The following is a 26,712-nucleotide window of genomic DNA, read 5'->3' as shown; positions in this document are numbered from 1 at the left end:
CAATACTAGTGATGCAACGCAAATTTATAGGTTCTTCAAACTAGAAATTGAAGGATGGCCATTGAAGAAAAAAGTTTTAAAGTCAGAAACTATTTAGGGAAGGTCTAGGAGTTTGTGTCCGAGAAGTAAAGTGTTATACAGGTGAAAAAAGTCTATTTATATGATGTAAGACACTTCTTGGAGCTTCTTTTTTTTTTTAATGATAACGAGAATATATAAAAAGAGAAAAGGGCTACACCTGAGGACCGAGGTTGTCAAAGCACTGCAGAGAGCAAAAACCCAAAGAGAATGGCAAAATTAAGGGGAAAGAAAATCAGAAATTTCCAACTCTATTATGTGTGTTCCAGTTCTAGCCAACTGGTCTGCATCGTTGTTAACGGAATGCCAAAAACGATGGAAAGAGGCTGCATGACGCTCTACTAGATCGTGGATCCCCTCAATCACATCGGAGAACCTCCAAGGAAAGCTAGCATCCGGCTTTATCCAATGAATAACGTTACGCGAATATCTTTCCACAAATAAGGAGTCTAAATCAGCTACCTTTACTAGGCAGTCACGATCAAAAGAGCCTTAACTTTTGCTTCATTAGAGTCCATTATATCTAGAGGCCTAGAAAACGCAAATTAAGTGGCGCAGTCCAGCAGACTCAAAAGGCCCCTCATTTCCATTTGACCAGAGTTCCCTGGACTAGATCCGTCAAAGTTCAATTTCAACTTAACAGCCTCCGGGGGAGAACATCTAGGAGAACGGTTACTGGATTAAACTTTGCTGTTCCCTATCTTAGCCCCCGAACTTCGTAAGTAGGACAGTGAATCCCCTGAAAGGCAGAAAAAACTAAATCCTTCCCATCGCATGATCAAGGAGAAAATATGATGTTTGATGGAGAGCACTTATGACCGATCATTCAAAATTACGGTTGTTCATTCATTTCCTGCCACATTACCCACAAGACCCTTCAACATTACCCAGAAGACCACTCCTAGAGCCAGGTACCAAAGGATCTTTCCTCTCTTAGTCCCAAGAGTGAGACCATTCCTATATCACTTCATCCAAGTGCTGAGGAAACACCCACTACATCTCAAAGAGGCTAACCACAAAGTTCCAAATTTCTCTAGAAAATCTGCAATGAGTGAAAAGATGGTCCGCCAATTATCTTGTAGCTAAGCAAAGAGCACAATGATTTATAATAAACATCCTCCTAATCCAAAGGTAATCTACTGCCAGGATCTTATTCAGACATATTGTTCGAGCGTATGCACAAACTCTAGGTGGTGCCGGAATCTTCCACACAATGTTATTTGGGGAAGATAATAAATATGGTATCAAAGAATGAACAAAGAACTCTCCCAACAAGTCTCAAATCCAAACTCTCTTGTCCTCTCCTTTGCCATTAATGAACAGCGAGTCTGGGAACTCCATTTAACTGGGCCACCCATTCAAGCTCCCTCTCGAAGAAGTTCCAGCAAAAAAGTGATCCTCCAGCTGACTCAGCCATACTCTCTGGTGAAAACATCCCCAATCATCCAGTCTTTATCCAAAGCCACCATGTACAGGTCTTATAACCCCTCTTTTAAAGAACTTTTGATTAATTATAGTAATTGAAGATTATGCAAAGAGTTACTCTTTTCTATGTAATATTCTCTTTGAGGCAGAACTATAATATCCTGTTCTTACTGTCTTTTATTGAGGTACGTGCTTAGTTTTATTTTGGGCTTGGATTTATGATTGAAATTTATTTGCTATTACGTTTCAGCAGCAACGTAACATAGATTAGACTTTAGAGGACTTTTGGTCATTAAATTTTGGTGGAGACCAAGAAAATATCAATCAGTGTTTTGAAAATCATGAGGCCCTACCAAGACAACTAGATACTCTGAGGAGACATATGGATAGAGAATTACGAGAAATTCAACTCTCACAAGGACTAACCAAGGCTACACCTGAGAAATCTGAAAATCCTATAAAGATATACACAAATAAATTGGAAGGTGTCCAACATGCTACGATGAATTGCCGAGGAGCATGTGATGGTTCTACAAAATGTTTACCAGCTCAGCGACTTGACTCAGAATCAGCTTAGTCGATATACAGTTTTTTAACTAACTTGTTTTTTACAGAACACGTAAACTCGCAAAACTCGCAATTCGGTGTTTCTAACCGTAAGCATCAGGAGGAGACATACAACAACAATGAGAAGCTTAGTCAGTGTTATTTTATCATAACCATTCTTAATTATTTTCATCTTCACTGCATAGGGTTTTAGTTTTTTACAAGCCCTAGGTCAGCACGCGCGCGCGCGAGAGAGAGAGAGAGAGAGAGAGAGAGAGAGAGAGAGAGAGAGAGAGAGAGATGTGGAAATATCTTGCATGAGTCCCATGCATTCTTTAAGCTTATCCTTTTGCATTAGAGAGGGCACTTGTTGAAAGTAACTTTCTCTTTTTTTTAAAGGGCGCCTTTTTATACAACAGCAGAAATGAGAGCTGGAAGCTAACTATACAAAAAGATAACTTTTTCAAGAATAGGTCATATGGTCAAGGTTAAGGTATAGTTTATTGATAAAAACAAAAGGTTGCAAGTTACATAAGTGGTTGATGGATTAACTTGTGTTTACCAATAAGTCTTTCGTCCTAATGGGTAAGAAGAGAGAGGGACCGTATCCCAAGGAACTGCAGAGAAGTGTCCAAGGTAGACAAAAAATACATGAACTATCCTTTTTCAGTAGCTATATTCACTTGTTTGACTTATCCATTTTGACTTGTGATGCCTTTCAACAAACTTCAACTCTGACTTGGAGTTCTCAAATAATAGTTTTACCAATCAGAAAAAGAACATGAATTGGACCATGTTTACGTAACTACAATAGTTTCTGTTTAACACCCCAATTCACTTAATTGGGAACTTCTTAAAAGAAAAAAAGCAAAGAAAAATAATATACAACTATAGTTATTTGTTTAATTAAAGGAGCAATTGAAGTTACCACCAGAAGGTGGACGGCTGACATACATCCCAATGAAAAATATTATACATTATGTGAAAGCAGTTGTTTGAGAATCAGTTACATCCCCAAACAATGCAATATCGCAGCTGGTCACGATAGACAGAATTTTTAATAATGTCATAAGCAATAAGTACGCTAGAGATATGAAAGAAATGAAGGCAATCAAATGTATTGTGTGCAAGTTACGCTCCAATATACTCACAAGTAATATAGGTAACAGAGATCGTGAGTTCCCAGAAAAATTATTTCTTAAACCCCTGGCTAGATTCCCAATAGCTTGGATGGCTTCTACAGAAACAGCTATGTTTACATCCGTAATTAGCTGCAAGAAGAAATATTCATTTAGAAAAGCTATTACTCTTAGTGAATCACAAATCAGCATCAAGTAGAGCAGTAGCAGCTAAGCAACGTAGAAATGGACACATTTCCATGTCCAACAAAGAAACGATGTGCCATACGTGGGAACTGACCATGCATGCTATCATTCTTGTACAATTATATGATAATAATGCAAGACAAGTCAATTTGTGAAGCTAAAACTAAAGGAAAATTTACAGGCTCTTGGTAAATAGAAATAATAGATTAATAATGCTTAGTTAATACATACCATTTCAAAAAAAAAAAAAAAAACCCTTAATACATAATGCCAAACAGGAAGGAAAAGGGATAGTAAAAAATGTGCCATTTTCCTAATCACGTGTTGAAATGTGCCCAGTGTTTCAAAACGTGGATGAAGGTCGGAACGCGGCCAAACCAAATCCTAGTTGACTCAGCACGACGCGGCTGAGTACTCGGTTGACGAGGCTGAGTACTCGGTTGACGCGATCATAACGAAGGAGAGTCAAAGGAGTTTTGATTGACTCTGTAGGGAAAAACACGGACGAGGACAAGAATGCGACCAAGGTAAAAGGGGGTCAGCTTGGGGGAGTCTAGGATGATGCGGGGATGTTTTGAAACATGCATGTGCCCAGCGCATGGCTTAAGTAAAGCAACTTCTAGAAAATGACGTGTACTCATCCAATAATTTAGCAGAAAGAAAAACCTTCTTGAGGGTTCTACAGATTTCAGTGAAATCCCCAGGAGCAATTCTTTTTGTTGAAGAAATTTTAGTAAGCTCTGCAACAGCATCCCTCCTTTCAGACCATTTAGCAGCTTTCTGGAACATCATAAAAAAACACAAAAATAAAAGTTAAAAAAATGAGCTGCTCATAGGAGTTCAAAAATTACGTGTGATGTCAAAAATAAAAGAAAAAATTATATTTGTAACATAAGAGAGAGCACTGACCACACCATCCCAAAATCCTGACTTATCCAAAGGAGTCAAAATGTCAACAGGATCAATAAGTTCATACTCATCTATTTCCTGGGGAACTGACAAGTAAGATTCATATCAGTGTCCAAATTTTGGTGAGTCGAACAAGTTGAATGCAACGGCCTACCATATCAAGATTAAATAGATTATTGAATAGATCCGCCTTATATAAGAATAATAAATTATATTTTTTCAACAAAGAATAATAAATTATATCATTAAGCCCATAAATTAACCGAAGCAATTACAAGCATTCGTTAAAGTTAATTCCTTACCATCAACTGAGGATTCATCGGATGGGACCGGACCTGCAACTTCACGCACAGCTTCCGGCTCTGGCTCCTTATCTTGCTCGGATCTGAGAAGGAATAAACAGATCATCAGACCTACATGATAACGCCAGACAACCTTAAATGTGTTTTGAGTATAATTCAATTCAGACTACTATTGAAGATTGTAAGCAACAGTTACAACCAAAACAGAAATTTAAAATAGTAAAAGCACTTATTAAAGTCAATACTAATCTTTCTGATAAGGTTATTAATTGAACATCAAGGGAAAACAGTAGAATTATAAATAAATAACACTTCTACAAATCCACTTTTTATTAAAGAATAGTTCTACCGAACTTCAATTTGCACCACCAAGTTTTCATCTAATTACTATTTTACGAAAAATAACAAGATTTTACGAAACACGATAAGTAGTAATGATTTGTTTCATGTTGTTCTAATGTAGCAAGCCAATAAAATAACATTTCTCCTCTGGTAATTTTCCCAGATGCTACAACACAAACTTTCTTCACTAGAATTGGCCATCAATTGTTTGTTCAGTGTGTACCCCAAGTTGCTAATTTTAAGCTAGACGGATTTTAATTAATCACAGCTTTCTTTTTTTTATTTCTACTTTTTGCCTTCCTTTTAAAGGGATAGATGAGTAAACTAGATTGGCTAATATGTTGTAGCAAAGAAAACACTGCGCGAAGCTTGGTCTTGTTTTCTTTCCTTTTTTTAATAAAGATTGCTGCCATTCAGGAAAAAAAAAACAATACTTTTGATTCATACTCCATCATACGAGAGTAAAGTCATTGCGATGGCAAATAACCTTGTTTTTTACATACAATGGTAAGCTCAATAGCCAAATTGGCAAAATTCGCCACAATAAAAGTAAAAAATAAATAGATTATGAAAGAAAATCCATAGACCATAAACAGAAACTGAATGGTCCTATCAGATGAAACGTCATCATGACTCCTCTCTATCCAAATTCTGCATGTCAAATAGAAAGAATAAAATGAAAGGAAAGGAAACAGAACTAAATGTCTGTTGCAGATTCTTTTTTAATGGTAAATTAATTATATTGAAAAAGAGCAAGGAGAGAAACAGAAAGCAAGAGCTGATAACCTTACGGATCATCGCACCAATTGATTTTCAAATCATCACACCTTCAAATGTACATGTGATCAAACCGGTGGGTATTCAAATCGCTACACCGATTGATCTTCAAATGTGTCTGCGTTGGGCATTCAACTCATAGCACCAATTGACCACCAAAGTTGCCACATCTGTGGTTCTCAAGATCATGGAGATAGAATAACAAGGAGTCTTCTTTCGGGAATGATGTGAAGAAAGTCTCACTCAAAAAGGACTCTTAAGGGAGACAAGTTTCCAAGAATTCCGTACAAGAATTAGGATTCTCTATGACTCAAACGAGTTTCTCCTCCGGGTGCAACTCTTTTAAAAAGAAGAGTCAAAGATAAGACTCCCCATGACTCAAAAGAATTCCTCCTACGGGAGGACTAGTTTAGAAAAAGAAGTCATGTTTGTGACAGAAGTATTTCTAGGACAAATATTTAATTTTTGTTTAATTTTAGTTAGAGAAATGTAATTAACAGCTATTAGAACCAGAAGTGTGTGCCCCCATTATTTTAATAAAACCTCTTCTTCCAAGAGGAAAATTTGATCTCAGTGTGTTTTATGTGTAATTTCCGCATGCACAAAAATATTTGTTGAGAACATTCATACAACTCTAAAAAGGGGCGCCAAAGTTGGATTTTTTAATTTTTGCCAGTTTTCGGATTTTAAAACTTCATAACTTAGTTGTATTAGGTCTTTCAGAAAATGAAGATAAATTTTTTAGACCACTTAGGCTTAGGCTTTGGTTTTAGAGAGACAAATATGTTCTTTCTTATGGGATTTGAAGACAACTTTGAAGTATTATGCTGTGTTTGGGAGCTTTGGAGCCCAAAATTTGATTAATGACACATTGACACTGATACCAATCAATATCCGTAGTTCCTCCTTTTCTGTTTGAATAACCTAGCTATAATATTTCTGATCTCTACCATTCAAAAAATATACATTTCAAATTTCTGTTGTTTTACTGTTACTCTTTCCTACATAAACATGATATAGGAAAGAATGTATACATTCAGTTAATATGATCATAATTTAATTCCTATTCCCTTGCTTGATGTTTATTATTCAGCAATAGCATGGAATGAAATTTTGGAGCTGCGGATCTACTAAAATTTTTATATTCATTTTACAATTAACCTAATATAAAGTTTCAGAATGATTGTTCAGTTCAGTCAAGACTTGCAGAAAACTATAAAACTATTATACTGGTAGAATAATACAAAGCATGCATTATCCTGTGAACATGCATCACAAAATCACTCTGCAAATTGCAATTACCACCACTAAGCTTTCAATGTAATCAACAGTCATCATGCTCAGTAAAAAAGGAATTTTGTAGGCAAAACAAATCCAAGTGACATTCACTTGCTCAAATACACCATCTGCAGCAGAGCAATCAATGGCTTGCCAGCCTTATGACACCATCTGCAGCGCAGCAATCAAGGGCCTAGGATCACCCGATCAAGGTGATCTCAATGCCATTTGGCCGGCCTTATGGATGCCATTCAAATCAACAGATCCCATCACTTAGAAGAGGCAAAACTGGAGCATAATAAGTTTCTTTCAGGAAGGAGCATATAAGTGACTTCCTTTTTAGCATTTTTTTATAAAAGATGACAAAAAGAGGCAATAAGAGGACAAACAATGATGACTTAAAAGACAACATGCCAGGATAATCTTACTCCAGCATATATAAGAGATATACAGGGGACTTAAAATTAGCAGAAACAAGTATATAAATGCTAACTTGGTCCAAGTTATACTAAACCACTAAAACACCAAACATTAGGAGCAGCAATAGTAGTTTTTCAACACCACAAGAATGTAAAAGGATTTGAGAAATCTACCTTATCTTACGTGTTGGCCTTGCTGTGCCAGTGACATTGACAAGCTCTGCCTCAAGCTCTTTTTTCTTCAAATAGCAGAAATGAGCTCTTTAGTTTATCCATACATTATGAAGAACACATGAATGAAAGATATTAAGCTCATCAGAATTATCCTCACCATTGTATCCCGCATTTTTTCAAACAAAATGGATTTTACTGGTTCTTTCCCAATCCAGCGGCAAAGTTCTAGTGTCAGTCCTTTTGAGGATGCACGGACATTCTGGTCTTGATGGTCGAAAAGTTCAGGGAGCATTTTCAGAATTTTTTTGGGGGGGATAACCTTTGCCCCAAAATCACTTAATATGAGAAGCAGAAAACAAACATGGCACCACTTAAATTAGTTCAGAAAACAATCAAAAAGCAAGTGATGATGAAGTCTCCACCATTGTAGTAATCCAAAAATATACAAACCTAAGGGCTTGAAACATGACATCAATAGCAGGCACGACTGCTTTTGCAACTTTGTTCTTGATGGCTTTCTCCATAGCTTCCTGCAAGCCCAACATGACTTGTGTATTTTATTAATGTAATGCAATGCCCGCATGAGAAATCAAACACAGATTCATACAAATGAAATTCATCACACATTCATTACCGTGTCCAGTGATTTAAAAGGCATACAGGCCTGTGAGGTGTATGCCTCCGTCAGAGGCATGTTGAGGTCTATTAAGGCATATGCCTCAAAGAGTCTCTGGTCTGAGGTGTAAGCCTCATAGGCATGTCTGATAAAACGAGAAGGCCTAAGAACCATCCCTAATCTTTCTTTTTAAATTTGGTTTTCATTCCATTCCTGGGTTGCCAAGGGACTGGCAACCGTCAACATTGAGCTTGATGACATTCCTTGGAGGGGAGTTCCACCTTGCTACTACGTTTGCTTTAGGAGCACTACCTGATAAGATAGTGTCCTAATTTCCAGTAATATTGTCCACCAAGTAACCCGAGAATGACTTGTGCAGAAGCGCCCAAGATACCAATGTGAATCTAATTTTCTGCACTAACCAAATCGGGGCAGAGCCTCTATCATAAAAATACGTGAGTTTCTCTCCAGCCAAATGATATAGAAGACAGTGAAAGGAGCAAGATGCCAAAGACTTTGGCCCATAGATCCAAGACCTGTTACTCTCCAACTTTCAATCAATTCATGGACTTCCAATCAATCCAGTTGAATCCATGACAACTGAGAATCCGATCCCATATGAAGGATGCCACTCTGCACTGAAAGAAAATATGAGAAGTGAATCCATCTTCCAATGTGCAAAGGTAACATCAGTTCGCCAAGTGGAAGAGTCGATCTCTGAGCATGTCCTGAGTGTTGATGCCAAGCACAAGGCCTTAACTGTCAATGGGACAAAGGACTTGCTAATCTTCTGCCATGAGAAAGAAGTTGTCGTGTGGTGGCCCAATAACCTAAATAGTGATTTAATTGAAAATGCGTCATTTGATTCCGAGGCCCAAACCTAACGATCCAAATGATTCACGATGATGTAATGCTCCTCCAATCTGCAAAGAAGGTTAGAATAGCATACGACTTCAGAGTCTAAAAGGTTCCTATAAAAATCTAACCCCAAAATTACCCGTCCCCACCCTTTAGAATAACTCAGCAACTCTCGCATTTTTTCCTAGACCAATAGAGGCTCGAGAATTCGTGGGATAACGAAACAATATCTGACCACTTATCCCTGCAAAAAGCCACACTCTTCTCATCCCCACATAAATCTAAACCCCTGGGTAAGAATGTTAGAAATTGGAAAATTTGACTCCCACGCTCCCCAGCCTCGGACTCTACCTATCCTATCTAGGTCCCACTCATCCCTCCCTTCCCCATACTAACTCCTAACGACTTCCCCTCCAAAGAATGATCCTTTCAGTTCCGAAGAGCTATAGTCATTTCCCCGAAAGGGTCTTATTCCTTCTGAACAGATCTCCCATCCCCAAGCCTCCTTTTTGCACAAACACCCTTGATCTCAATTCACTAAGTGCTTCAATTTTTTGGCATCCTCCTTCCCTTCCCAAAGAAAATCCCTTTGCAGCTTTTCTATTTTATTCGCAACTGACATGAATTTCGAACAAGGACATGTAGTAAACAGGAAGACTGACTAAAGTCGCTTTAATAAGGGTAATGTGAACCCTAAAAGAGAGAAAGGATATTTTCCAACCTGCCAACCTCCTCTCTATTACCTCAATGATTGGGTTGTCGTCAAAGGTATACTCAAACCAAGAGGCAAGGCTCAATAGACAAGCAAAAGGGAAGATGTCACACAGCCCAAAGTATAAGCCAAGCTTTGCAGTAGATGATTACCCACGTTGCATCCAGCTATTAAGGCTTTCCTCAAGTTAATCCGTAAACCAGACACCACTACGCACCATCTTAAAATGGCGTGTAAATTTGGAATCTTATCCCGAATGGCCTCGTCCACAAATTGAAGATGAGAGATAGGTCCAAAATTTCTAGAATTGACCCCTTCAATTAATCCAGCTTCGTCAGCTTTCACCAAAATCCTACTTAGAGATTATCCCACAATTGTAAAGAGGAAGAGGGTAGGCGGATCTCCCTGTCTTAGACCCCTCAAACTCTAAAAATAGCCCTTTGGTCTTCCATTGATAATCACTGCAAAGGAGGGATTCAAGATACATTCCTTCATCCATTTTCCCCATGTATGCCGAAAGCCCATTCTCCCAAGCAAATAATCCACAAATGCAAAGTCCACATGATCGTAGACTTTTTCCATATCTATTTTGCATTTCGCCCCTTGAGAAAACGATTTAATTTGCCCCTCTTATGAAATTCTTCAAGCATCCTCATAATATTTCTGTGAGGCATCCTTGACTAGAATCAATAACTTAACTAATAAGAAAGGCAGATCATTGGTGTTAAAAGTGTCTTTTAAGTCCTTTAAGGCTGTAGGGGAGTACTACGGCCTTTTTGTTATAAATCACTTTAGTCGATAACGTGAATATGTCATAAAAGTGGGCCCATCATGTATTACAAAAAAATCTAAGGGGGAGAGAGTCCTTGTTACGTTTTAGTTAATTGACGAGTTCAAGATTTAAGTGAATAAGATTCCTAGCTAATCTTAGCTCGAGGGTCAACACATCTAATGCCTTTGGCCCCTTTGGGAGTTGTTATGAATGGTATGAAGAAAAGCCCCTTTGTTCGTTGCAAATCTTAGATGAGTGGTCCACCAACCAATCATGGTGTGATGCCTCAATCAACCTAAGGTGTGATGCCTTGGGATTCGCTTCAAATTCTAGAGTCTTCATCTTTTCGTACACCGTCCACACATATCCAAGTTTCAGGATGATCTGACGATGGGATCTTAAAATTAGATCATATATGGACCGTTGGTCCTCAACTTTTATAGATATGTGAATTTTGCACAAATCAATGATCAGACGAATTCTGAGATTTCCCAAAACCTACAGAACTCTTTATCTTGCCAAGATCTCAAATCCAATTGTTCGAGAAACATGAGATTGTAGTATCATCATACATTTAACCAATACTAGCGCATATTCAAAATTTGTGAGGATCCAACGGTCGGATCTTTTCCAATCCATCAGACCAGTCCCTTTCTTGATCTGCCTAATAATTCCAAAACAGTCATAAACCAGACATGCAGTACTTAGTCCTCAACCAAATCTATCCAATCTACTCCCTCATCCCATCGGCCACCACCACTTGTTTTCCCTTCCAGAGACCTTTAGAACCAGTCCTATTGACATCCCTGCAACCTATACTACAGTCCCTTCTAATCATCATCACAGTCCACCAAAACCAGTCCCAACAGTCTACAAAAAGAGTCCCAACAGTCCACAAAAACAGTCCCATCAGTGCACAAAACGAATCTCATCAGTCCATTTGATTAATTCTATATCCCATCTCATCAATTAGCTAACCCTCTAGAAACGAGTCTCATATTCTTTGATCCCATATCCCTTGGCTATACTCCTAAAACTTAGCTTTTAACCCTCATCTTCACTGTTGCGATTAAATTCAGCAGACTAGAGTATGCCTTCCCTAAGGCCTAAACCATGCTACATCAAGTGGTATCAAAACTATTTAGTTTTCTTCCCTTAAGGTCCTACATCAGCGCATGAAGAACACATTTGATCATGCTAAGTTTCCTAAGTAATAGCAGATACAATGCAAATTTCATCTGCAAAGTCCTTCAAGAGAGGGGGGAAGGTTCCTTAGATCATTCACTTAAAGTCTATGATTTGTTGACACGGATACGAGTGTCGCGTGTTGACCCAAACACGGAGTGTCGTACACAGCAAACCCCCGAAAATTTAGAAACGGGGACACAGCTAAAATCGAAAAAATATTTAATCATGATTTGTGGATACGGATTCCTGTGTCGAGTTTCAACACATATATGAGTTGTCTACCATGGTAGCATCGAAAAATTTAGAAATGGTGACACATACATACAGAAATTCAACTGCAGACAATAAGAAGCATTTAAGCTACTCGCTAGCCATTAACCAAAGTCAAAAAATTTAGACCTTTCTACTTCATATAGTTAAATGGAAAATGGTATGTATATAGTCCAAAAAAAAAAATTGAAAGGGAAGCAGTCACTACTCACGAGCCAACTCTTGTCAACAAGGCTACATTTACAAGTAAGATAGAGGCGGAGAGATATATGATACACAAGAGTGAGTTTGCAAAAACTGGTCAAACTCCTACGTTAATGTTCAAAAGACAATTAGATTCTTATTAAATTAGTAAGTTTCAAAGAGCGACCACCAAGCCCAGGGCTCGAGGGCGAGCCATACGAGAGTGGGTCAAAAGCCCTCCATTTCCGTTCTTGGTTTGGGGGCTTTCGCTTGGGTTATTAGGATTGAGTCTAAGGCTGTTACCGCCATGGATTAAGAGAAGGGGGAGAGTGACTTCTTTAGTGAAGGCAGGCGAGGGCCCTCAACCCGTTTTGCAGAGCCTCAGGTCAGTTGGTGAACTTTACTAAGTCACAATCCTACTTCAGTCCTCACGCCCCGGCTTGGCTTAGAAGAAGACGGTTCAACCACTCAATCAACTGGCTCTGCGACTTGCTCAGATGTTGCTTTGAGGGGAAAAATGGATCGAAATGAATCTCAGTGATCCAACAATTGAGCCCACCAAGTGCTACGAAAATTTTAGACCTTTCTACTTCATATAGTTAAATGGAAAATGGTACGTGACGCAGTCACTACTCACTAGCCAACTCTTGTCAACAAGGCTACATTTACAAGTAAGATAGAGGCAGAGAGAAGTATGATGGCACCCACAGTTTTGCCAAGAGAGCCAAAGCAGAAATTTTGGGTTCCAGGAAATGTGGGAACTTGGAAAATAGCAGTACTTCGAGTCCATGATGATGTTAGCTGATTATGGTATGATGCAGTAAAGATTAATCTAGGATGTACAACCACGCTTAGGCCCTGTTTGAATCAGATTGTGACAACCGATGGTGAGGGCCCCAACCGACCCTCACCATCGGTTGTCACAATCTGAAACAAACAGGGCCTTAAAAGTGATGCACCACAGCTAAGCCTGCATCTGCCTGATGCAATTCAAAAAACTGGTTCAAGGTCAATTAGACATGTGGATCTGCTATGAAAGTGTACCGAAACAATAGGCAGTGATAAGCCACCATGTAACGTCAAAATAGCAAGGAAAGGAACATGAATAAAACACAGCCTTTCGTAAGCATTAATAATAGCAGAATTTAGTTTAGGTGATATGTGATATGTCATCGCCACATTACACACTGCATGCTATTCACAACAGAAATATGAGGTAAATTAATTGAGCACGACTAAGAATTCAAACATAAGAAGTAAGAATGCAAAGCTAGGAAAGTTTTATTCAAGAAAATTAATGAGAACACGGCAAATAAATCGCACCCTTTCGTAAGCATTAATAATAGCACAATTTAGTTTAATTGAGCACAACTAAGGTAAAAATGCAAAGCTAAGAAAGTTTTATTCAAGAAAATTATTGAGAACATAATCCTATCCTAAATGAGATACATACCAAGAACACATCAGTTGCCTCCAATTCAACCCAAAGAAGAAATGCTGCCTGAGCCTTCTCTACTGTCTTGGGGCGACCAGTGAGGCATTTGGCGACAATCGCATCACATACTTCTTTCGCATACCTAAGCATATACACAACCAAAATACACATGCGGAAAACCCAATTAGGGCATCAAAAGAAGGAAAACTAATCAGAGATCCTAAAAAAAAACACCCTAGATTTAAACAAATGTTTACCTTCCAGCATCAGCATCCGCAGCACGTAAGAACGCAATTAGGGCATCAAGAGCTTTCTCTTGAACAGGAGCGTTTGAATCCGCGACAGTCTTTTTAAAAATATGACCTGAAAAACAAAGAAAACAAAACACAGATCTAACAAAATAGGATTTTCAAGTCGAACTATCTATCTCTACAAAAATCTAGGGTTCGAGAAGCCAAACCAAACAGTAGAACAGAAATAAATTCAATGCAGACATTCAGAAAAGATCAATAGATCTATCTAATCTTGCCCTAAAATTGAGAAATAAATCACGCATTATTACCGAAATCTCTGAGGCGTGGATCTTTGGGATCTGTGATGGAATCACATAAGGAAGCAAGGTCTATGTTGGCATCATTACGGACTTTCCAGTTCTTGTGAAGGAGGCGATCTTCCCATGGAAGTTTCTTCGCTTCCTTGAGTAATTTCTCATCCTCTGACATTTTTTACACTCTTTTTTGTTTCTCTCGTTCTAGAAGAAGAGAGAAAAGGAAAAGGAAATCCTGAGAGAGAAACGTTTCTTTGTTCTTTCTTCGCCCTCCGCCGGCAATTGAAAAGGAGCGACGAACACATGAAATGAAATGACAGAAATTTTATTTTATTTTTCTTTTCTCCCCGGAATTTTGGCTTCCACGCGACACACACACATAACCTTTCTGCTACACCGGAAAATTTTTACCATCACTTTGTTTTCAAAATTAAAATAATATTAAATGTGGAGAGAGATAGTCTCACTCCCTCGTTCTAATAATGGCACTCCACTCTTTGTTTTACACCGGTCTCGCGCCACATCGGACATTTTCACCCTCACTTTGTTTTTTAAAATAAAATAATTAAGGGCAATGATAAATTCGCACCCCTGGTTGGATAATTCGCTCATGTGGCGTACTTTTAACGTCAATTCACGTTAAAGGGCGAATTATCCTACAGTGGGTGCGAATTCTGATAATGGCACTCCTATCTTTGTTTTACCCAAGTCGCTCGATTCGTTGTATCACCTCACGGTAAATCTCTCGTTAACCTTTTTGTGGAAAAGGCTATGTTTGGTTCGACTAATGCCTTGCTTTTGAGGACACCTTGAGGGAGTGATCTATAGCCCCTCGATCCATCAAGCCTCGTTTAGGATTCTACTAAGGGTGCTTACTACAATTGAATGGTTCAACATTGGAAAGATGTAGAGATGTTTTGTGCTTGTAAAAACCTAACCTCCTCGTACAGTTATACAATAATGGGGATTAAGCGTCTGGCTCGATGTTCTAGGCTTTGGAAAACCAATCAATTGACCATGCACAACTGCGAGGTCCATTCGGAGAATTTTGTCTAATTTTTTTTTCGTCCCTTTTCTCCCCAAGTAAATACTGAATTTATTTTTCACATCAAGTCATTTGATTTTATGGAAAATACTATCTGACATTTTCGCTTCTAACCCTATAGTTTCGAAGTCACCACCGACACCCCCTAAACTTTATGATGCATTTAAGTAGACCCCGGTCCGTCACTTTAGCCTGATGGAATGACTCAAACTAACATGGGTTAATATTTTGAGGACAGAAATACCCTCCTCACTGGTTTTAAGTCATTTGCAAAGCAAGATGTGACGCCATGGCCTAAGGAGACTGTTAGTTAGATACAGAAAGTACATTATTACTATATACCCTCTTCTTATATAATAAACTAGAAATGACTCAATTAACCAAGACTCTGAGAGGTGCCATAAGGCATCACTACTAGACCTGGCAAAGAGTGACCCGGACCCGCGGGTCGACCCAGCCCGCCCGTAATTTTCGGGTCCGGGTTGCAATTTAGTGACCCGTTTTAGTTTGATCCGCGGGTCCGCCCGGCCTGTCAAAACTGGTCCGGGCCGGGTGGACTCACAGGTGCTCGTTAAAATGCATAATACTTTTTGGGGGAGAGGGTATTTTCGTCGAATCCCAGTTTTCAAATGCTTTTTCTTCCTGTGTGGTCATTTCGTGCAGATAAGGACTGCCTTGTCCCGAGGCAAAAGAGGAATAAATTTCATTTTCCATTTTTTTATTTTAATGTAAGACAAACCAGAAGACAAAAGGAAAAGAAGATTGTTGGTAGATGGCCATTTGACACGTGCCTGAAAATGAAAAATCTGGTGCAGGTATCGAGAAAAAAAAAAGAAGAAGGAATAGAGTGACAGCTATTAAAGATAGAAAGAGAAAGGAATGAAAAGACTTTTCAGAGGATGTGACACGTGCCAGGGTTTTTTTTTTTTTTTAAGAAAACAACTAAAATTCTTTAAAAAAAATACGGGTGTCCTGCGGGTCAACCCGGCCCGTACGGGCCAGGTGCGGGTCCAAGATCCGTGACCCGTAAATTTTTCCGAGTCATTATGACCCGGCCTGTTTGACCCGGACCCGTACAGGTCGGGTCAAACCTAGCCCGACCTACCCGTTAGCCAGGTAATCACTACATTGCTAAAAGGTATTAGGATTATCTAAACCCTTCATTTGCCAAGCTATTATGGAGATGACAATACTAGAAAGTACTAGTTTTTAAAAAAAAAAGGCGGTACTAGAGAGTTGTGGTCAATGATACCATTGTCCACTCAATGACTTGCAAAGTGATGGTTACAAAAAATTAATAGCTTTCAACATTCAAGTTCAATTATCAAATGGGCATATTGTTTAGAGCTACAATTATCAATTGAGCATATTGCATAGAGCTACTGATTTTAGATTACATTATCTACAATAGGCGAGCCATACTTCTATTGGTCGTGTATATGATGGGCCGTTGCATGATGTATGCAACCAATTAGGGGATAGGACAACAATTGCATGCACTCTAATTTAGCACGATGGAATAAACTTTGATAGTGTGATTGATTAAACACGAGAATAATCTGTCTTTGTTGTTTATTCATGCCATTGAAGCCAAAATAGAGTTGAGTAGATATAAAATTCCACCGAAACTACCTATTTTCTACGTCAAGTAAGAAAAACTCCAATTATTTTCTCTTCTCAGATTTTGCAAGTGTAATAGGAAGAGGTATTATCTTCAATGTCTTAAAAAAGCGAAAATTATCATTCAATGAGTAATGTTTCTAATATTGATTTCTAATCTTCTATTTTACTTTTTTTTAAAGGAATTTTACATGCTAAGAGTTCCTTAAAGACTTCAGATATTAGAGAAAACTAAAAAATCCAAAGACCTAGACTTACATTCGCATCTATAAGTATACAGGTATTATGAGTTTAACTACTACAATACAATTTAATTACCTCATATATGATCTCAATAATTCACTTTATTATTTGGCATGTCATTGGTTGTAAATAAATGGCATGTCTTGTAAATTGAAAATGTAATGAAGTGCTTGATTTGGATGTGAAATTGCAGAAGAGATGCTGCAAAAGGAAAAAAAACTTGGCTACGCAACGTTGCGCATGAACCTCCTGCGCAACGCACTAAAATCAAGGGAAACAGGAGGTGTGACAATATCAATTCCATGGTCTGATATTTCCACATCCCCTATTTCCCCTTGATTTTAGTGCGTTGCGCAGGAGGTTCCTGAGCAATGTTACGCAGCCAAGTTTTGTTCGCTATAAAAGCAAATGAATGAAGACACACTTGTGTCAAGGAGGTCCCAAATAGCCTGTCATGATATTACCATATATACCTAATTAAGATAAATAATATGATAAGTATGCCAGTATAAACCCGTATTTATCAAAAAGTATGGTACATCCCACTATATTTCTTATAAGTATTATATCATCCAATATGTCTAGATTTGAAGCATGCCGTTGCTAATCCATGTTAGAATGTCTGCAATATTTTTTCTGTCTACCGATATTGACACTACCATTGTCTTTTCTTTTTTAATCACTTATTGATAGCTTTTTGGGAAGTGTAATAACTTTGGACAGCAGTTTAAATAATAAAAGACAAAATGAGTTTGTGCAGTTATCAAATCATAGTAGTGCCAATATTAGTATCCTATTTTTTGCAATTTAAAGCTACTACGTTAGAATATTTTGCTTGTTGAAAATTCAAAAGTAAAATCAGAATTCCCGGATGCCCTTATCAAAACAAAGCATGGCTAGCTTTCTTGCTACCTTTACATTTAGGCACTCTTTGGATTGAAAGAATGAAATTCCACTTAGCAACCCAAGAGGGGGTGAATTGGGTTTCTTTTCAAATTTTAAGAATTTTGAAAACTTAGATTGCACTAGTTTTAGATTTAATAGGAAATCAAAAATAGTATTCAAAGCAATGGTGAAAACTTACCACACAAGAAGAGGTGAAGAGGCAAAGAAGCTTTGACACAAAGATTTTTATAGTGGTTCGGTCTTAGCTCAAGACCTATTCCACTCTTCTCAAGTTGCTCTCCTTGAGGATTCCACTATCTTCTCCAAGGAACTTAAATACGGCGTTCCTTCCGCCTTGTACAAATCGAGCTCCACGCTCCAAAGGTCTTCTACGGCGCCCTTTGTGCCAAATACAAAGAAGATGAAATGAAAAGGCTTGCTTGCCTCTAGATAGGCTAATTTAAGGTAAAGCTCACTCACTCTCACAAGAACAAGATGAACAAATGAAGGTCCTAAGGTCTCTCAAGAATAATCTAAGGTAAATGGCACAAGAGAGAGATGGAGAGTGAAGATCTTCAAGAGAAGGAGAATAAATGGCTTTTAGTGCTCTTGAAATCTTTGTAAAATCCTTAGGTAAAAAGCCCAAGAGTCCCTAGGTTCATATATATAGGGAGGGCAAAGAAAACACAAAATTTCGCTCCCCAATGGTCGTCTCGGACTCCGGGCTCGGAGCTCCGAGCGACATAATTTTTGAACCTGGAACAATTCTCGGAGCTCCGAGAATTTTCTCGGAGTTCCGAGAAGCCTACGAACAGCAGAATTTCCTTATATTTTTGCTGTTTTTGTTTGGGCTTTTGGAACTTTGATTTTTCAAGATAAATGGAATGTCATGAGGGTCCAACAATGTTGAGACACCACTATGAACATTTACAAACCCATTAAATTCTATCTAGGTTGATTTTAACTCTCCTTTGTGCCATAGACCTAGACTAAACATTAAGGACCATTTACATTCTAAATTTACTTGGTCTTCAATCTTGTTGGCACCTTGTAGGGGCTTTGACATGTCTTCACTCAACTCCATTGATGCTTGAGCCAAGCTTGAACTTTTAAGTTGATTTGCCATTTTTGTGCTTGAGTTGATTTGCCATTCTTGTGCTTGAGTTGATCCTTGTCATGCACTCTTGAGGATGGTATACTGTGAACATCATAACTTTGCCAATAGAAATTATTAGTGTATAAAACCTTTATAACAAATTGAGTTTGTTAATCATCAAAACAATTCAATAGGAGTACTTGTTGAACCCTTGGGCTAACAAAGAATTTTTTGGAAAAGTTTGGAAAGGAAAAACGTTTCCAAATTTTCATGCTTTTACATTGTTTGATTACCCATGATAAAATAGTTCTTCATCAACCTCGATTGAAGTTTTTTCTTTACAGAAACCATTAATTTAAGACAATATCCCTAAAAATTGTGAAAATAAAGAAAATTACCCAAAAAACAAGTTTCTTCTTAGCTCGGTTTCTTTCACCGTAAAATGGGCGTAAAAACAAAATTTACTCCCATTTTTACATTAAAAATATGAGCATAAGATTTGTTTCACGTCTCGAAAGAAGCGGAGCCTTACGAAATTTTCTCAGCTGACAAACATTTGAAATCATTGCATGTTTTTTTTTTTTGGATTTTGAGGGGATTTAGCAATTTAGGGAGATTTGAGATTTTATATCATTGTAGAAATCCTTTTTTATATGATCGTGTTTATTTAGATGTTCTTATATGTACACATAGTCTGTCTCTCTACCTTTGTCTTCAACCAGCAAAATCATCCTCCGCAACAAAACCCGCAACTACCAAACCCTACTCTACAACCGAACCCGCAACTTTGAAAATATACATGTAAACTCTTGTAACACAAAACATTTGTTGTGCCACAATTCAAACATATAGATCAAAATGTTAGGATAGTCGGTGTAGGAGTTAATGTGGTCCTAATTCCGATTTGATGTGGTCCAACTGGATGCAAGCTTTAAAGTAGACACTTGTCCATGACCCCTCCCTCTTCTTCTATAAGTAGGGGGGGCTCTCATTTGAGTCGAATTCCCGAGAGAGAAAAAAAAAAGGAAGCTTTTTCTCCCTCGACTGAGGTGAGAGAGACAGTTAAGAGAGAAGATCTGTGTGGAGCAAGAAGGAACATATCTGACTCGTAAGGCCTTCCTTCCTACTTACTTTTTTCAACTTGTGTTGTTATATATTATAAATTATATTATATTACTAATAATGTATTTGGTATTATAAATTATATTATATTAAATAATATATTTTGAAAGGAAAAGTCAAACTTTTGAGATCTGTGCAAGTTCCCTCCATTAATTTGGAGGGAAAAATCAAAGTCTTGATAGTTGTGCAAGTTCCCTCCACTTTTTCATTTTAGAATCTTTTCAAATGCTTTTGTGGGAATTATTTGAAATTTGTTGAATCCCACATGGAGATTTAGGATTCAAACTCCTTCACCCCTTCACCTATAAATATGTGATGGATTCACTCATCTCATTCAAGTTCTTTGGAGCTCTTTCTCTTTGAGAGAGCACCATGAATGAACTCCAAGTAATTATTATTATTAATATATATATATATATATATATATATATAGAAGAAGAAGAAGAAGAAAGAAATGAAGGAAGACGAAGAAATAAAAAGACGGTTAGGCCTAACGGCTATAATGATAATTTTTAAACATAAACAATTATAATTGCCTAAACAGTTTTCTATTAAACGGCTATAAACGAAGCGTTGTGCCTTTTTTTAGAATGGTGCAAGTCTCTTCATAAGAGGGTGTCTTTTACACCGATTCGAAGTCTATAAAAAGACTCGATCCAAGTTTCTTTAAAATCTTCTTCTTCTGTCGTTCTCTTCTCTCTTTCATATAACTTTTAAGTTTTTTTGAGTGGGTTATGTTTTGTGAGAATACAATAAGTGCAATCTTGTTAAAATTCTCAGTGTTGGGCATTGTATCCTGGAGATAGAATTTCAAGAATCCATTACAACTATACGTGGGAAATTATTATCTTAAAGATAGCTTCCTGAAAGTGCCTTTCCCAATAAATTCTATTGTTCTATTTTCTACATTCTGTTATGTTATTATCTACAACAGTAGTCCATGTTGTAAATGTGATTGTCTCCTTCATCTGCTTCGATGATTGATCTGTGTTTTTCTATAGTGCTATATTTTTTTAGTTCTTCTTCAATTCCTTTGATTGTATTAGAGCTAAGAGCCTAAGATGGAAAAGAATCTTCATTCTTTCCCAATCAGACTACAATGTTGTAAGTTAAGCTTCCGCCATTAGATATCCTACTCAGATCTATGTGTTTTAGTTATTACAGATCTATGTGTTTTAGTTATTACTACCTATCTTCTTTTTCCTACAATGTTAAAGACTTTTTGTGTCAGAAAACTTCAGAAAGAACTGAACTTGTTAGGTGCTATAATTCCACTCTGTTATGCACTATGTCCTACTTCAATCAATACTAGTATCACTATTGAATGTTAGACAGAGAAATATCAGATCTGCTTATAGCTAGCATGGATCTAATTTTTCTCCATATAGTGCTGAGAAATATCTCCGCAGAACTTAGAGAAGTTTCAGTTCCGCTCTTCTCTCCTGATCATTTCATAATGTAATTGTTTCAGCCTCAGTTTGCAACATAAATACTTTTATCCTCAGATTCCTTTGGAAACACTCTTTAACTGTTTTTGAGAAAACAGAGCATCGTAGATGCTCTGCCTTTTCTAAAATCCTTTCTTTGTTCTATCTTCATTTGCCTCCTATTTCTCTATAGCTATCGAACTGAAAATTATGGATAAGTAGACTGATGTTTTTTAGTATTGACAGAATGGTGGAAAACATTGACCATACTCGTTTTTTTAATGCTCCTATGATGGATGTGAGGGGTGGTTCTCAAGGAATGTGGTAGCGTTTGGATTTTACACTAGCTCTCATGGCCTTAGTCCTGTTCGATGCTCCACGTATTATATATGATATTGAAAGTGAACGTGATCAAAGCAGTATGTTCAGCAGGGTGTTAAGCTGAATGTTATTGGTTTGGAAGGTTTTTAATTTCTCGCTTCTACTCCTTTCTTTGGCAATGACAATCATCAGCTGTAGAGGAACATTTGGAATATTCCAGCTTTGCAGCATCATCTTCGCGGTATCTCTGTTCTACACATCTGAACATTCTACGCTGATCTACATCGTTACCTTGCTCAAATGTTCTGAATATTCTGTGCTGCTCTACATCGTTACCTTGCTCAAATTTTTATGAATTCATTTTTTAAGTTTTCTTTTTACTCTTTTAATTGTAGAATTTACAGGAGCCATAACGAAGAAGAAGTGACGCAGTGTGGGTTTCGAATGTACATAATCAATACGCAGTGTTGGTGGGGGTGGTAAAATTGTATTGTAGCACTGTAAATAATAATAATGAATAAGCAGTGTTTTGGGTTGTGAATGAAGTTGGTGGCAGATAAAATGTAAATAAAGACTGCGAGAAATGTTTTTCCTACAATCCAAACAAGGGTTGCATGGGGGTTCACCACCCTCTATCTCTCTACGGCCTGCTTAGCGAGAGAGAATGTATGGTGTTTTTGGTGCTCTGCCTGTTTTGGAGGTGAAATTGCAGAGGAGAGGCTATAAAGCAAATGAATTAATGCTTGTCACAGGGGTCCCAAACAGTCTCTCCTAATATTACCATCTATACCTAAATAAGAGAAATAATATGCTATGTGTGGCTGTATAAACCTGTATTTATGAAAAAGGACGGTACATCCCACTCCATAGGATGATCTAAGCTGTCCATTTGTTGGGATGCAATGTAAATAGGTTGTGTCAATAGAATCATTTCCATAGGATGATTCTAACCCTTCGATCTATAGAAATTTCCATAATGTGCAGTCTGTCTATAGATCAGAGGGTTAGTGCTTAGGATCATCCAATGAAAATGATTTATTTTTCAAAAAGTACGGTAAAACCCACTTCATATATGAACCAAACCATCTATTTGTTGGGCGACAATGTAAATAGGTTTTGCACAAAAGATCATTCCATATCATATAATTTCTCAAATTAAATGAGGGAAGTGATATCCACCCCTTTGCATTCTGCGGACACCCGCATTTACACGTCGAAACCAGCTAAAGTGGGTTGCAACTTTCAACTAAAAAATAGTTCCGAGAATGACAAAAATACTCTTTTAATAAATTCCTAGTTCACTCCCACCACTAACCCTCGTTTCCTCTGTCTCTCACCCAAAACCTAAATTGAAAATCTTCAAGGTCTCTCTCTCCCGAACTGGCTCCTTTCAATTTCTTCAGTTTTTCTGCCACCGAGAGATCCTACAAACTACTATGGAAATCATTACATCATCTCAGTTCTGTGATTTAAGGTTGGGTTTTGATCCAAAAGTGCTGGAACCAAAGACTTATGACAACAAGTTCTGTCCAATGAACTTGCTGCCATAAGCTCAACCTCTGTCTTTAACTCTTACCCAATTCCCATCAATTAGGTGTACTAATTCTTCCTGACATATCTCCATATAGAGAGACCTGCTATATCATAAAGGAATTGGACGAGATCTGCTTACATTCTTTTTATTTAAAAAACAAAAATGGCCCCAAGAAGCAAGTCCATATTTCAACCTTCATCTAAGAAAGCAGCTCAATTTCATAGATATGAAACGTGTAGCCCGTGGATAGTTTTGAAGAGAGAGAGAGAGAGAGAGAAAGTGTAACAACCCTGATTTTTAGAAATACATAACTCGGGGCATAGGAGAATATTAAATATTAAATTACATCATTTTTCTCAAAGACTTTCATTATTCCCAATATCTCAAATACAACAACCATGTTTAGAGGGTTTACAGAAATTAGGTCTAACTTATTACATCTTAATTCAAGACATAGTTAAGACATATTTGTCATTTGAAACAATTCTAAATTCAACTCTAGCGTTCCTCATCTTTCATCTTTACTTTATCTGGGGGTTGGAACAATAAAACAAGGAAAAATAGTGAGCTCAAATAGCCCAGTAGGGTACAAACAACAAGTGATGTAGAATTGTCAAGCTCATAAGAACATGATATTTTGTAGATAAAACATCTCACATTATAAACATGGAAAAAAAAAGAATAAGCACCACATACTTTCCAAACATATAGAGAAAACTTACAGAACATGATATCAAGAAATATATATATATATATATATATATATATATATAGAGAGAGAGAGAGAGAGAACATTTCCTACACACTTGTGTAGGTAAGTTACCTACACACTACCTTAAAATACAGTGGGGGCCCACATTGTTTGGGTGATCCAAACAATTCATTTGAATGGTCCTCACATAGATAGGGTGTCCACAAAAAATCAGATCCATAGGATCATCCCAACCCTACGATTTGTGGAGGTAAAATGGACGCGTATAAACCTTCACAAATTAGTCCATTTTTTGCCTCCATAGTTTGAATGGTTAGGATGATCCTATGGATCTGATTTTTTGTGGACACCCTATCTATGTGAGGATCATTCAAATGAATGGTTTGGATCACCCAAACAATGTGGGCCCCCACTGTATTTTAAGGTAGTGTGTAGGTAACTTACCTACACAAGTGTGTAGGAAATGTTCTCTCATATATATATATATGAACTTCATTAAGCATAGATGCTTTCATTCATAGCCATATCTCAGCCCATTCATAGCCGTACCTCTGCTCATAATCCTCTAGATTTACACTCTCTAGAGTCCTCATTACCCACGTGCACATGGAGGACTATAATGCGTCCACCCGTCATCATATCATAACTCAGTCCATATTCAGAATTAGGGTATCACAAGATAAACCCTAAACATAAACATATCTCACGGAAACAAGTTTTGAGTAGAATCATTTATATAAAATGATTGGGGTCTGAAAGAAAGGATCCCCCTTAGATTCTCATCAGTTGTGGATCTCAGAAGGATAGAAACTCTTATGACAATTGCGAACAAAGAGAATCAAAGAATAGAAAATACTTACATCCAGTATAGCAAAAGAGAATCAAAGGGAAGAAAACCCTTGCATCAAGTTTAGCAAAAAGAAAATCAAAAGATAGGGAACCCTTATATCAAATATAGCAAAAATGGAATAAGAAGATATGGAACCCTCATAGCAAAAAGAGAATCAAAGGAAAGGAAAACCCCTACCTGCAAATATTCTGTAAAAATTTAATATATTCAAAATAGTGTCCTTGTTGTCCAGATAGTGTCCTTTCTATCTAATTTATGCTTCAGGGTAGTGTCATTTCTGTCCAATTTATTTTATGGTTACTATGCTTAGCAGTTCACCATTCTTTGATTTAGTTTACTTCTTGGCTACTATGCTCAGCAGTTCGCCTTTCCTTAATTAAAGTTTATTTCATGGCTATTATGCTTAGCAGTTCACCTTTAAGTTTATTTCACGGCTACTATGCTAGCAGTTCACCGTTCAAATATTTTTAAGGCTTGCATCGTGAGGCATTATTAATCCACCTGGCTAAGTCAATTTTATAAATTAAACCTCCATTGTGAATAAAAACTTCTCACGGGAGTTTCTAAAATATAATGATAAAACTTGCATAATCTATAACTAGTTATCGCCTCTTATGCATGCTTCATCCTAATATTTTGGAAACAAAATCTAACATAGGTGGTAGAACCGACCCATATTTGTAATACCCATAACAAATAACTTTAAAACTATCTATTATGATGCATATTAAAGACTTACTTTGGTGGTGATGAACAGGAAAAAATAATTTTCCCAAATCTTTTTCTTTCTCTCTCTCTACGTTTCCTTAACACTCTTTCTTTTTCTTTCTTCTCTCTCTCTGTCTCTCTCTTCCTTTATGTTTTTCTTCTTCTTCTCTTCCTCTATTTATAGGGAAAGCTGAAGTGAATAGTGATATGAATAGTGTTTGAATAGCGACCTTTGAATAGTGACTGAATAGTGAATGGATAGTGACACTTAATAGGGAACAACAACTTTCGTAACTTTCGTCAACTTTTTCAGCTACTGTCTTAAATGTATTTACGAAAATATATAAATAGTAAAGGTATAAATAAATGAATAGTAAAGGCTGCTTGAATAGTGACCGAATGATTAATATTATTTAATTATTATTTTCGTCGGTACTGGTTGTGGAGTTTACCCGCTTAGTCAGTGAGTTAATGAAAGTGGTTGCGGTGTGTCCTTCTGGTAGTGGTTCCCACTAGTGACGAGTCCCGCTATTTATGGGTCCCACCGGTGGTAAGACCCGCTTGTGGTGGGGCTCGTTGGTGAATATTACTTGGTGGGTCCTACTGTGAATAGTAAATATGAATAGTGATGTAAATAGTGCCAATGCATAGTAATTTTGAATAGTGACTATTGTGAATAGTAAATATGAATAGTGATGTAAATAGTGCCAATGCATAGTAATTTTGAATAGTGACTATTGGTAATATTCAATATGTGTAAGTATATCTACTCATTATATATATATATATATATATATATATATATATATATATATATATATTACCGGTTATTACATAGAGACCCTTGATGGCCGCCAAGGGCTTCAAATTTTGCCCAAAAAAGAGTGATGATGGTGACTAGGGTTGTTCGAGTGTGGATAGAGACCTTGAAGCTTTCAATTTGGGAAGAGAGACCTTGATTATTTTTTATTTGGGTTTTTGGTGAAAGAAAGA

General features: G+C 37.3%; 1 protein-coding gene across 1 annotated transcript in view; it reads right to left on the bottom strand.

The window, feature by feature from the left end:
- Nucleotides 1-14,558, bottom strand: part of LOC143848999 (protein MOR1-like) — a 45,602-nt gene extending 31,044 nt beyond the window's left edge. Inside the window, exons 1-10 of the mRNA XM_077358044.1 lie at nt 14,172-14,558; nt 13,867-13,972; nt 13,628-13,751; nt 8,026-8,105; nt 7,733-7,910; nt 7,576-7,640; nt 4,586-4,668; nt 4,284-4,369; nt 4,041-4,154; nt 3,201-3,320 (exon numbers count right to left, since the gene is read on the bottom strand). Coding sequence (XP_077214159.1) covers nt 3,201-3,320; nt 4,041-4,154; nt 4,284-4,369; nt 4,586-4,668; nt 7,576-7,640; nt 7,733-7,910; nt 8,026-8,105; nt 13,628-13,751; nt 13,867-13,972; nt 14,172-14,331 — 1,116 coding nt within the window. The 5' untranslated portion in view covers nt 14,332-14,558. The remainder of the gene's footprint in view (nt 1-3,200; nt 3,321-4,040; nt 4,155-4,283; nt 4,370-4,585; nt 4,669-7,575; nt 7,641-7,732; nt 7,911-8,025; nt 8,106-13,627; nt 13,752-13,866; nt 13,973-14,171) is intronic.
- Nucleotides 14,559-26,712: the final 12,154 nt, after the last annotated feature.

Source organism: Tasmannia lanceolata, unplaced genomic scaffold (genome assembly GCF_043159265.1).
Source record: "Tasmannia lanceolata isolate RefF3 unplaced genomic scaffold, GAP_Taslan_0.1 ptg000016l, whole genome shotgun sequence".
In the NCBI taxonomy this organism is placed as follows: Eukaryota; Viridiplantae; Streptophyta; class Magnoliopsida; order Canellales; family Winteraceae; genus Tasmannia; species Tasmannia lanceolata.
Note: the sequence above shows the minus strand (reverse complement) of the source record. Positions and strands in the feature narration are given on the sequence as shown.